This window comes from Trachinotus anak, unplaced genomic scaffold, assembly GCF_046630095.1.
Source record: "Trachinotus anak isolate AG129_WGS33_773 ecotype Australia unplaced genomic scaffold, CSIRO_AGI_Tana_v1 ptg000013l, whole genome shotgun sequence".
Taxonomy (NCBI): Eukaryota; Metazoa; Chordata; class Actinopteri; order Carangiformes; family Carangidae; genus Trachinotus; species Trachinotus anak.
Window position 1 is genome coordinate 18,683,102 of NW_027273864.1, and position 13,604 is coordinate 18,696,705.

The 13,604-nt window shown below is 41.3% G+C and overlaps 1 protein-coding gene across 4 annotated transcripts in view; it reads right to left on the reverse strand.

The window, feature by feature from the left end:
- The window catches only part of kaznb (kazrin, periplakin interacting protein b), a 108,919-nt gene that overhangs the window by 83,212 nt on the left and 12,103 nt on the right, over positions 1–13,604 (reverse strand). For all 4 annotated transcript variants that reach the window (XR_011693218.1, XM_071494456.1, XM_071494457.1 and 1 more), the window contains exon 3: positions 2,956–3,113. Coding sequence is in view for 3 of the 4 variants with exons in the window: in XM_071494456.1 (XP_071350557.1) it covers positions 2,956–3,113 (158 nt within the window). In the remaining variant the exon portion in view is untranslated. The remainder of the gene's footprint in view (positions 1–2,955; positions 3,114–13,604) is intronic.

Here is a 13,604-nt window from a genome sequence, read left to right on the forward strand (position 1 = left end):
GCTCCAGCAGCCACAGCCTCTGCTAGCCTTCAGTCATTTTCCCAGTTGGCTAGCAGTGTGCCCAGAGTCTCCAGGCCTCTTTGCATGTTGGCCGACTCCCTGTCTGATTCAAACCTGGAGGATCCTGAGCTGTCTCCTGAGCTGCCTAGGCTTTCCTGGGAGGTATCTAGACATCAGCACTCCGAGAAAGAACCAAAGGTCATGGAGATGTCGATTCCCAGGTAGCCTCAGCCCCAGGGTTCCAACTATCATCTCAAGCCTCAGTCCCAGGTTCCCAAGCTGCCCAGTAACCCCAAGCCTCAGCAGCCCGGCACCACAGAGCCTCAGCCACTAGCAGCTATCCAGAGCTTCTGCTGCCCAGTGACCTTGATCCACCACTGCCCAACTATCAACAGCCCCCGCATCAGATCCATATTTCCAGTCAGCTATATGGCTGACATCTGCTCCTGATCACAAGGCAGTGGTCTAGCCGACTCCAGTTCCTGATTTTCTGTAGGTGACCAAGCCAATGGGCTCCATCTGCAATGCCAGCCTACTGCTCGCCCTATAAAAGGACATTGCTTTCACCGTTGTCTTCCTGCTTAGATTCCCGAGGGGACCCGCCAACACTGTTGCCCTTCTTCTCAGCCTCCCAAGGGAAACCACCTTTGCCGTTTCTCTCCTCCTCAGCCTCCAGAGGAGACCTGTCTTCACTGTCGCCCTCCAGTTCGACTCCCGCAGAGATCCGGTCTTTGCTGTCTCTCTCCTGCTTGACCTCCAGAGAGATCCTGCCTCCAGTATGTCATCCCAAGCAGCCTAGCCTGTCTGTTTGGCCTCCAGGTGGTCCTCCAGAACTTTCCAGTCTGTTTGTTCAGCCTCTGTCTCCATCCCCATTCCTCTGCTCAGCCCCTGTTCTGCCCCTGAGCCATCCCCCCAAAGCCTCTTGCTCTGCCCCTGTCTGGCCCTCTGGTGTTCCTCACCTCCTTTCCTTAGACCCCTGTCCACTTTCCCTGTCACTGTCCAGGTTGTCTAGTTTTCCCGCTTCTGTGATTGTCTGCCCTAATGTGTTTCACCTGTGTTCAATCATCACTGCCTCCCTTATGTATTTAAGTCTCTGTCTTCCCCTTTGTCTTTGTCAGTTCATCTGCCACATTTCCCCAGTGTCTCCTTGTGACTCTGTTTCCCTTGTTACTCCTTGTTTTGATGTTCCTGAGTTTTGGCCTTACATTCATGGACTTTGGTTTCTCTGCCACACCTGACTGGATGTTTTTCTTTGTAAATACATCTCTGATCTGCATCTACTGATTTTGTGGTCTTCATTTTGGTCCTCTGTTCATTCTGTTTCCCTACAACCCTGACAAATTCTTGTAAATCAGAATAATTTGCTATGTAGTAATATACTGATGAGAAAAATATCTTGTTGCAATGTGACAAGAATTTTAATAAAATGAAAAATTAATGAGATACAATTTTCCTCCACAACCCAGCAGCTGGAACCAGCCAGTGAACTACAGGGTCTAGTTCTTAACCACAGACACTACTTTTTGTTTATATCTAAAATTAAGAAATAATGTTAAATGCATTGTGTATTTCTGGAATCAGATCAGAAATTTATTTCTTTGCTATTTCTAGCATTGGGATTAGGATGATAACTTTGAAAATGCAAAGCTAGTGGCACATTCTTCCTGTTAGGTCTAGTTTAGTGTAGGTTCAAGCCTTCCCAATCACTAGAGTCCCAATTTCTTTTGTACTGTACAAATAATAATAGATCTAATAATAGATCTAATAATAATAGATAATAATAATAAAAACATATTCCATTAAATGGATCAACAAAACATGGTTAGATTGATGGCAGACTGATGATCCAACTGAACAGACTAAAAAGCTCTGGGGCAAGATGGAAATCTTTAATATTTACCAGAGATGAAGTAAGTCACGCATGTGCAAGTCTCAATTCTCAGCCTTCAAGTCTTAAAGAAGTCCCAAGTTACTGTGGTGAGAATCAAGCAAGTCTCGTCCCTACTGTATGTCAAGGAAGACAAGTCAAGGCACTGGTCAGGTCAAGTAAGTCACAAGTCAAGATATAAGGAATTCTGATGATCAGCCTCAGTTTCCACAATTAAGTCAGTTTAATTTTTCTGGATCTGTGACTGCAATTCACCCACTGTTACAATTTTTATTTTTAGTCTTATCATTATCATTACCTCCTCCAAGGAGGTTATGTTTTCACCCATGTCTGTTTATTTGTCAGCAAAAAAAAACTGTACTGATTTGCACCAAACTAGGTGGAGAATAGATAAGACAGGGAAGAACCCAGTAAATTTTTGCCATTCTAGTTATTTCTATTACATCTCTGTGCGGAACTTGCATTGTGCTATGATCTCCTTCCTCCTGCAATCCAAATGTTTAATATTTCTGTACTTAGTCCCCCCCCCCCATCCATAGTCATGAATAGTGTTAGTCAAGCAAGTCTAAAGTCCTCAAAATTGTGACTTAAGTCTGATTGGAGTCAAGTCATGTGACTCAAGTCCCCAACCTCTGATATTCACTCAGATGACTCCAGTAGTAAATGTTTTTGCCATTTATGAATTTTGTTGTAGGCTGTGAAGGTCTGAAAATTTGATTGTGAAAGGTTTTCTATTTTTGGGCTGTTTTATAGTGTCATTCGAAAGTGTAAATGCTGCTCTCTGGCTGTGGATTAAATGAATTTGTGGTATCTTGTAAACCTATGTGGGGTGGGCATATGCAACAATAAAAACTTCATGTTTGTTGGCTGAAGGCTGACATAGTCACAGAAAAGTAACTGATAACAGCTCCAAATCAGTCAGCTCCTATTGAGCCTCACCAGGCCACACTGAACAATGTGGTTTACGATATTATTTCTCCTCTGGGTTGAACATTGTTTGTTATTTCTTTCTAGAAATGATCTCAGTTGGAGGATCAGAGGGACCAGACAGCAGACGGAGGCTGTACCTGAGCATCCATGAGCAGGTGTCTCATCAGGGTCATTGACTTCCTCAAGGTGTCCCTCTCTCCTGGCATGAAGGTCTCGTCCTCGTCAGCCAGATTACAAGGTCTGGTCACCATGAACTGAGCAATCTGGTCATTCAGGCTGTTGAGAGACTGTACCGCTGCAAAAGAGGCGAAAGACAGTGGTCAGTGAAATGTCAAAGCACTTGAAAACACACACATGCACATTCAAAGAGACTAGAGAAACCAGACTTCCTGGATCAGACTTGAGTGATGTGAGACATTTCCTTCATCCACAGCCACAGCTGGGCTGTTTCCACTGTTCTCCCCACAGAATAATCCCTCTTTTGGACAAGAGGGGCATCATTAGGCTAAATCCATTACCAAGACAAAGTAATTCATATTCAAGTCACTATATAATCCATTTTTTCATGGCGACAGTCCCAGTAATAATTTCTATTCTATTCTGTTGTTCTTCAGTTTGTTTGTTCTTCAGTTCTTCTTCGGTCTATATCAACACAATACGGCATTCAGAAATGCCTTTGTTTCTTAAAGCATGCCCAGAGTTTGCTGCAAGGTTTCCATGAAGCTCTTTGGTCAGAGTCTGTGTGTGATAATACAATGATATCTGATTAATACTGACAAAAATTTACAAGTTTCAAAGCAAGCCAGCAAGAGCATTTTGTCAAAGAAGCCAATCAGACATGATTCTATACAGTAACATACAGTATGAGCTCCTGCTGATTACTGACTATTTTTTCAATTAGGTAACAAGCAGCAACCTGCAAGAGGGATACTAATTCTCCAACTCAAGGCACGGAGCCAAACAATTTTCAAAAAGCACAGACCCTTTATCTTAAATTCTAGTTGATAAGTAATTAAGTGTGTAATTGACTAATTGCAACCTTTACAAAGGGCAAACTCACTGAGAGCTATGATTACAGGTATATCCAAATAAGCATGACAAGTGGTAATTGCATCTACAGTTATGTGATAAAACTCAACACGTTCCCCAAGCACTAAAGAAACAAGAATAGAAATAGTCAGATGGGTCAAACAAATAACAGGACAAAGCTGTGAATTAAAACATTTACATTCATCTCAATTATTAAGGAAAAAGGTGTCACATTCCTAAAAGGACCAAATATGTCTGAATTTTGAGGAATATCGTATACTATGGAAAGGTTCTGCCTCAAAAACCTGTATTGTGTTTGAATACAATCCTTGTTGAAATGAATAGACGCAACAAGCTCTTAGAAAATCTATACCATGTGTATGTATCTGTCAGACTGAGAAACAAGATCATTTTTCCAACTTTAAAGCTGATTAGGAGAAAACGGAGGGGGGAGCTCAATCTTAAGGGCTTAATCAGTACATCTGTAAAATATGTCCCATCACAATTTCCCAGAGCCTAGGGTGACATTATGAAATAGCTTTTTTAGTCTGACCAACATAATCAAATTCAAATCAGAAAATTTTAACCATGGTTGAATTTGAACGATTATCAAAATTATTGCCAATTAATTAGCCAGTTAATCGTTACAGCACAAAACACCACATAGGATTATTTGAAGGATGTCAGGACACTGGCTCGAAGTCAAGCATCACTTTCTCTCTCACACACACACCAGCGAGCAGGCTAGGGGGTCAATTTGGGTGAGAGTGGCAGATCGACTGAGGCTACATGTGACTCACTGACGACAGCCAAGGTCGGCTTTTCAGCAGAATTATCAAAGATTTATGGCCGCGCACTCCTGCCTTCTCTTGAACTGCAGGCGCATGGCAAAAAAGAGGCATGTTTATGAGCACACAGCAGCCCATACAGCAGCATACATCACACCAGCACAGGGTGGGTGGATGGAGGGGGGAAATAAAATGTTTACAACAGAAGTTGACTATTGGATTCTAATTTCACATTCAGCATTTACAAGGTGTACCTCTCTGCCCCAGAGATGGCCAAACACGATGGGTAATGGTACGCTGCTGTTGCTGCAAATGACATGCTGTCAAACTCAGAGAACAGACACACCCTCTTCTCCTGTGCGCTCCACTTTAAATTTTTATTCAATGCATCCTGTCACACGCTGTGATGCATGATGCAGAGGACTGGTGGCTTTCTGTAACAGCAATGTTACTTTGACTGCCCTGAATATACCATATCATAATCAAAATGCCACAGCTCCAGGCCAAAGGCATAAAGCATTTTGAATTTGAATTTGTTGAACCATTTGTAATAACATTGCCTCTCACTCATGAAATTACAACGAGTTCTCAAACTCTTCTCCAGGCTGTTGACACCCCTCATCAAAATTTGACAGCAGTTCAAGTCTGGAGATGTACACCTGTAAGTCATCAGCACCAAGGCAGCAGCAGCAGCATGAAGATGATCACACACCTCCATCCTCTGCTGAGAATATATAAGTGTGGAAATGTCAAACCATGTTTTCACTTCGCTGATCAGATACAATAGTGAGTGTAAATATTCAAAATGACCTGGTGAAGCTGACTGCCTGTGAAATCAAGCATTTTAATAATACAGAGAAGATGTCAGGAGAGGAATATTGATGAGAAACAATCATGGATTATTGAGAAACACATACCTCCATTAATATTGACTTTTTGCAGGTTGTGTTATCTTTGTTCTGTCCACTTTGCTGCTGTAACACTGCACTGGGTAACACTGGGATAACTAAGATACAATCTTATCTTCTCGATGGCAGGGACAGGGAGACTGGTCAGGGTTGAAGGAAAGCGTGACGCAGGAAAGTACAGACATATCCTTAATGAAGACCTGGTCCAGAGTGCTCAGGACCTCAGACTGGACCAAAAGTTTACCTTCCAACAGGACAATGACCCTAAGCACAGAGCCAAGACAGTGCAGCAGCAGCTTAGGGACAACTCTGTGAATGCTTTGAGTGGCTCAGCCAGTAACCATCATCTGGGAAGGCTTCAATGGAAATTGTTTGGAAAAGGGCAGATCCTTTCAAAAAATACTTGGCAGGTGTGGAGAAACTGATAACCGAACAGTTTGGGCACATACCACGTAGGCTCAAATGCCCTGAACAGCGACTCCATGGTCATTCCCCTATTCTCTCTCCCTTCTCATTTTTTTTCATTACCAGTGGAGGCAGTTGTTAAAACAAACTCTTGGTGAAGCCAGGCAGGAGAGGAGCTGAAATATCTGTAACCACTGAGAAAAGCCTTCAGTGCAGTTGTTTGCTCTTCTTTCAGTCAGGAAATACTCTCCAGTTGCAATGCTATAGCAGCCTCCATGCTAACCTCTTTAGGAGCTGCCATTATTGTTAACAAACGGTAGTTCCTCCCTCACAGGTCCAAACCACTGATGTTTGCCCACAAGCCAGTAGCTTGGAGCCCGGCAAGATGGATTCTCGCTTTCAAGAAATCCAGCTGCCTCACAAGATTACCCAGCCAGAGCCCTGACTTTAACGTAATCGAACATCTCTGGAGAGACCTGAAAATGGCCATCCACTGACCGCCCCCATCCAACCTGACAGAGCTTCAGAGGATCTGCAGAGAAGAATGGCAGAAAATCCTCAAATCCAGGTGCTTAAAGCTTATCACGTCATACCCAAGAACATCCAAGGCTGAAACTGCCACAAGTGCTTCAAACTAAGTACTGAGTAAAGGGTCTAAATACTTTTTAACAATTTTAGCATAAGGCTGCAACATAACAAACTGTGAAAATGTTGAAGGGGTCTGAATACTTCCTGAATGCACTGTAAATTGTGTATTCAGTGTATTCTCACAGACATGTTAGATATTTATGTTTTAATCCTGAGTCTGTCTGTTCATCTATCACTGTGTGTTTTTCAACACTGTGCATGTACAGGATGCCCAATCATGTTCCTATTTCTTCACATCTGTATTTCTGATGTAATATGTACAACCATTTAAATCAGATGGATTGTATTTTTTTTGTGAAACGCACTCCCACACACACAGGTGCTGGTGCTGCTGGTGACTGAGATGTGGACAGCTCATTACAATCTTTGTAGCTACCCACAGGAGCAAAACAACATCAACAATGAACTCTAATGAGGCATGTTGGTGTTTTGTCAGCCTGCACAGTCCTTGTGAAAAGAGAATATAATGCGCATATGAAAAAAAAAAAAAGCAGCTCACTCATAAAATGCTATCCACCCTCCAGGAGAAATATCCATTCCAGTTTCTATATAGGATCACTGTTAATTTGAGAAATCACACAAAATATAATCAAGAGAGTTTTTTGTTTTTTAAAATACAGTAAAATATATTCAAATGAGTTCAGTAAGCTGTCCCACCTTGAAGTGTGATGAGATAAATATTAGAACGACTTTTGCTTCTGCTCACTTTGGGGTCAGTTATAGTCAGAGTCACAGTAGCCAACCAGCCTCTTCCAAGGCAATTTGAGGAAGTTCCAAAAACTTCACACTTCAAGCCCAAAAGGCCGAGAGTTGGATGAAACAACAGGGAGAGTCTGTGAGAATCAGAGGAATTCCAAAGAGAAAGCGCGGCTATATTTCAATTACACTGATGCCAGATAAATATACAACACAATCTTGTTGAGGGACAAAAGCCTGCATTGAACCTAAACAAGGGGTGTAACACCATCTCCCACTCTCAGGATGAGAGCTATCCAATGTTCATTTTGAGGCTTTGGAAAACATGCCACTGTAAAGCCAAATGCAAGTTTGTTCAAACATGGGGATTTGGACAGATCAATTATAGCTTAGCAAAGTTTGCTTTGCATAGGAATAATTGAATATATGTGTGTGTGTGTGTGTGTGTGTGTATGTGTATCTGACAGCATCAACACAAGCCTGTTATTTTGTTGTTTGCCTCATTGTTCTGCATCACTATCTGCATGAGGGTCACTTGGACTCTTTTCCCCAAATGAATACTCCAAAACTTACCAGGATGTCAGGATACAGAATCTCTGAAATGTAGAGCGAATCACTGTGGCATTTATATTCAAAGACTTTGCTAAGAACATAAGCATCCTGTGCATAGCGAGCATGTTCCATGAATCTCTTTATCTTTATGTCTGGCACGCACGCACGCACACACACACACACACATACACACAAACACACACACACACACACACACACACACACACACACACACACAAACACACACACACACACACACACACACACACACACACACACACACACACACACACACACACACACATAATGCACAGCAACTGACAAACCCTTTACATTTCTCTCCAATGTCACGCTTCCACACTTCCAAAAAGCATTTGATCCCTCCCTCTGGCTAGTGTCGACTAATTTCTGATGCAGAGCAGATGGAGTCTTTTTGTGTGTGCAGAGCTTTGTCTGCCTTTACAGGCAAAGCTGGGAATATGTGAACATGAAGTGCATAATTGTGACAGTGGATTTAGGAGATTGACCTCTGTGGAAAACAAACTGCATGGGTTCTATATTTCTTTGTGTTGTTGTGTTCCCCCAGAAATGAAGTGCTGAGAAATCAAGAGAATCTGCCCAGAACACTCAGGCAGACAGAAGCTGAGGCAGACTGCCAGGCGTCTTTTCTCTGTCCATGTCTAGCAAGAGAGGATCTCTCAAGTCTTCATTTCATTCTCATTTCCACAGCTCCCATGATGCAACAGGCAGGTTTTGGCATGTTTAGATACTAAACTGTGTCTGATGTGATCAGATCTACATCCAGACACTTAACTCAATTCAGCCAGTTCCAGTAAGGAATACCACACACATTTATTGTGCATACTTTGCATCCTGCTTTACTGCTTGCAAGCAAGCATCAATCAACTAGTGGGCAATGACCAATTTCTGTATGTGTGAAATAAATATTGACGTACTTAATGTGGGCTTTTTATTGCACTACTAATAGGTCTACCAAAAGCATCATGAAATGGCTAAGTCACTTAGTTGCCTCCAGTAAAGTAGTAAAATTAGTAAGTCAAAAGTTAAACTGCAACGTAATTAAATAACAAGTCTACAGCTATGCAAACAGCTCTGTGAGGCTGCACACTAAATGCTAACATCTGAATGGTGAGTGTTAACAATGCTACACGATGCTAACATGCTGATGTCTAGCAGCTTTCAGGTTTACTATCCTGAGAATCTTATTTTACAATTTTAGCATGTCAACATTTTTTAGAAATTAGAATTAGAATTAGAAATAAACACAACACAATAAACACAATGAACATCTAAGGATGAATGGACTTTTATTATTTTTGAAGATCAAGCTAAAATCAATTCTGAAAATTCATAATAAGGGTAGAATGAATGTCTGTGCCAAATTTCATGGCAATCCATCGAACAGTTGTGGAGACATGTCAGTCTGGACCAGAGATGGACCAATCAGCTGACATTGCCATCCCTTGAGCCATGATGCTAACGTGGCTAAAAAACATACACAGGGAATCTCAGTTGATGGTTTACTGATGGTTTAAATTATTCTGAAATATTTCATATTGTACCATATTTCTCCACGAGTTGGCATCATACATAAATTGAACAGAAGTTTCAATCATGTACAAATATATGAACAGCTTGCATGAGTTGTTTGCTCATGCCACGTATACATCCACATGATGTATGGAAGAACACCTGCTGTAGTATTAAGTGGGTTTTATTGGTGACTGAGAAGTGAATTGATTTTCTTCTTATTTTTTTATTGACAATAAACAACTTTTTTGTTGACTATTTTTTTGCGCCACTGCACAACCAAAACAGAAAGAGGATTTTGTTTTCCTCGGTAGCACTCAGGATCTCTGGAGCTCAGCCAGAATGACCATTGGGTACTTGGTCACCTCTCTTACCAAGGCCCTTCTCTCCTGATTACTCAGTTTGGCCAGGCAGCCAGCTCTAGGAAGAGTTCTAGTTGTTCCAAAACTTTTTCCATTTCAGAAATATGGAGGCCACTGTGCTCTCTGGAAACTTCACTGCAGCAGAAATTTTGTTGCCTTCCCCTGATCTGTGCCTCGACACAATCCTGTATCTAAGCTCTGCAGGCAGTTCCTTCCACCTCGTGGCTTGGTTTTTGCTCTGATATGTATTGTCAGCTGTGAGACCTTATATAAACAAGTGTGTATCTTTCCAAATCAGGTCCAATCAAGGCACCTGAGCTAAATTTCAAGTGTCACGAGAAAGGGTCTGAATACTTGCCTTGTAAATGATGGCCAAAGCTCTTGTCGAGTGAAAATCACCACCATCCGCCCACTCCTGGCAAGAAATTGGGTTCAGCGGCAGCAAAAACTTACAAATAGCAACTTTAAGACTGGGGTGTTTGGAAGAGTGTGTGGACCTTTTAGAAACAGCTGCTACTGAAATTACCTCATTTGCTCTCAAACAGGTTCTTAATTTTCTTGTCAGCATTTCAGTTTATTTAACACCAGAAAGCTGTTTAAGATAAGACAGTAAAGACCTTGAGGGCAGCCTGAAGGAAAACATCTTCACAATGATGCCTCCAGAGCAGGAAAAGTTTTCAGCTCTCCCTGCAGATTACCCACGCTGCAGTTTCACCAGAAAACACCAAGTCAAAATTTAAAATAGAACAAGAAGTGTAACACCTTCCCTGTTGAAACTCACATTGCTATAATAATCTTCTCATACATCATAAAACAATTTTTGTCTAACACACCGAGGATTAAATTAACCTTGCTGTTTCAAGTCAGTTAACATACAAACACACAGTAATTTACTCAGTCTATTCTGTTAATGCAAGAGCACTCTAATTAACCGTATATGTGAATTAAGACAACTCAGAAAGAAACAACACTGCCATTTAAATACAAAATGTTCTCAAACCACCTCAGGACTCAGGAGCATTAGCTTCTAAACAATGACCAAGACCTAGTTGTTTAATCTAATCTCTAACACAGTACGGGCCAAAATTATATAGACACCTAAAATTACACCCATGTCGTTGTTGAATTATTTGTTCCAAATTTCGACATCAATCTGTTGCTCCAACGGTCTTCATTCCTCTAGACATCTTTCTACAAGACCGTGGACCCTGGCTGCAGGAATTTGCTTCCATTCAGCAACAATTCATTTCAGTTCATCCCAAAGGTGCTGAATGGGGTTGAGGTCGGTGCCCTCAAGAAAGTCAAGTTCCTCTAGGCCAAAGCTCAGAAAACCATTTCTGTTGGAAGCACACCACTGTCTAAAATATAAGCTTCACTGATTTAGTATTGCCCTTCCATTAGGCTGGGGGACTTATGAGAGACAGGTTAAAGAAAGAACTGTAATAATTGAAGCAGTAGTGGCTGAGATATCTTGGCTTTTATTCCCTAGTAAAGGTCACGCTCCAAAAACCCTGAACTCTACATTTCCCATAACGCAACTCAACAACTTGTTTCATTTGACCCTCGCTGCCCTACAAATGCCTACTTCTGTCAAACTCCACACTGCCAAGTTAACCTTGACGGCATCACATCCAGAAAGCTCCCTACAGAGTCACAGAGGGCATTACATGAGTTTCTTCACAGGTAGAGTTTTACTATGACAAAAAACTTATCTCCATACATAAAAGACTTCCCCTTTAGGGTCTCCAGTATCTGGAACCAATGAGCCTAATGCAAACCATGAAAAACAGCCACACACAAAATGAAAGCATGCACACAGTTATCTCCATACATTTGGACACACAGTGAGGATCACCACAGACTACCTCTCACATGTCTCAGATTTGTAAATCTGAAAACACCATTAATCCTGAAGGTTTCACTCTCAATAATCTATCACGTTACAAGGTTTTTCCTGCACAGAGAATTAAAAGGCGACCGCCTCTGCCAAATTCTGTGCTGGCTCCAGCAAATATGTGTTTCACTCATTGTATTTCTTTCATTTGGAACTGCAGTATCTTAGCACCAGGAAAGGTGCTACCAAAACTGTTGAAGATGAAAAGAGCCACAACTTTCCTCACAGAATTTCTGCCAAACAGCATCTGTTATTCCTTTATCCAACCACCTCCAGTTTGTCAAGTTCCAAGTTCGCAAAGTGGAGAATCATGAGGGCAAATGAAACAGTGCAGACATCACCTAAATATTACAGGCAGTTAAAAAGTAATGACTCATGTTACTGACGTGATCTGGTAAATTTGTCAACAGAGTGCGGATTATACAATGACAATCAAGGGGGTCAACTTTTTATCCAGGGCAAAAAGGAGCCCAGTGCAGTGCAGGTGAGTGCGTCAGTAAATTGAATCCTCACAGTATTGTGCTTTTTTAACTAAAATTGTCAAATAAATGTAGTGAAGAAGATATTTCCCTCTACTGTCCCTCTCTATTTCCCAAATGTACATGTAAATGTTACTGTCCACCATTGCTCAGTCCTCATCAGACATGGATTTAAATATTGTTCAATGACCCAGCAATTCCTGAAAGTAAAAACAAATGGGGTGACTATTACAGAAGTTAATATCAAAAAGGTAAAAGACTAACTTAACTGCCAGAGCCACACAAAATGCTAATGAAATAATAAACTCTATATTGATGTCACAACAATAAATATCCCTCCATTGTCTCACTGCTCATGACTGAGCACCAGTGTTTGCTAGAATTAAATAATATATGAAATTTTATATTGATAATGAAACGCCAAGCCAACACTTAAAATGATAGGGCACACTATCAGCTAGCTCACATTAGTTAGCTAAACTGTAACTTAAGGCAAAAGTTAGAAACTAGCGAACATTAGCATTCATTCGTAGATACTTGACAATCTAATTCAGAAACTCCGAAAGTAAGAAACAGAGTGTATTAAACAAAATAGATGGTTAATATAAGAGTTAGTTACTGCTACTTATTTACCTTTTTTTCAAATGTACATTTACCTACACTGTCTGCACGACGCAGGGAGTCAGAGACTTGAGGATGGAAAAACTGAGAAGTGTGGCAGGTTGATGAGACGTTGAGATGAGTTGAGGTTAACAAATGGTATGGACAATTATAGGGGAGTCTGAAATTGTACAGCAAGATTCTTCCAGGCATTAATATGGTAAATATATTTGAATCCTCCCATAATTCGGACGCGGTTTTTCCGGTCTGAACTTTGTGCACACCCACTGATGGAGAGGATCAAAGTCAGAGTGCAGGTCAGGACGAGGAGTAAATGGTGAGGGCATTCAGGTGACAAGTCAGTAGGAGTGTATAGTGTTACATTAATGCAAAGACGACGTTTACGTGATTTTAACCTAATTCCTGAGGCCTGGAATTATTGTGTGTATTGTATTTCAGATATTATTACATACAGACAACGACAGAACAAAACACGTCAAATACAGCCTCTAAAATATGTTGCTTGTAGGCGTTTGCTTGAGCCAGTTGAAGGCTGCTACACATGCATAATGCCATCTCCACCTCATTTTGAGCCAGGAAAAAACAAAACATTTTAAAAACATGTCTGCACAGTCTCTAATATACAAATGTACGATATAGAGTTTGAGTTTTCCCTTTGACCTTTTCAAGAAAGTTCATAAACAGTCAGCTTAGGTAAAAGCCTTTTAGACACTTTGCGATGGAGAGAGCTGCGTCTCACAGTGACAACCGGCTCTGCATTACACCATGAGGCTCCAGTGTGGAGGCAGAAACTGCAGGAGGGATTTCATTTTACCCACAGCAACATTGCCACCACCTGGTAGCTTTGATGCAT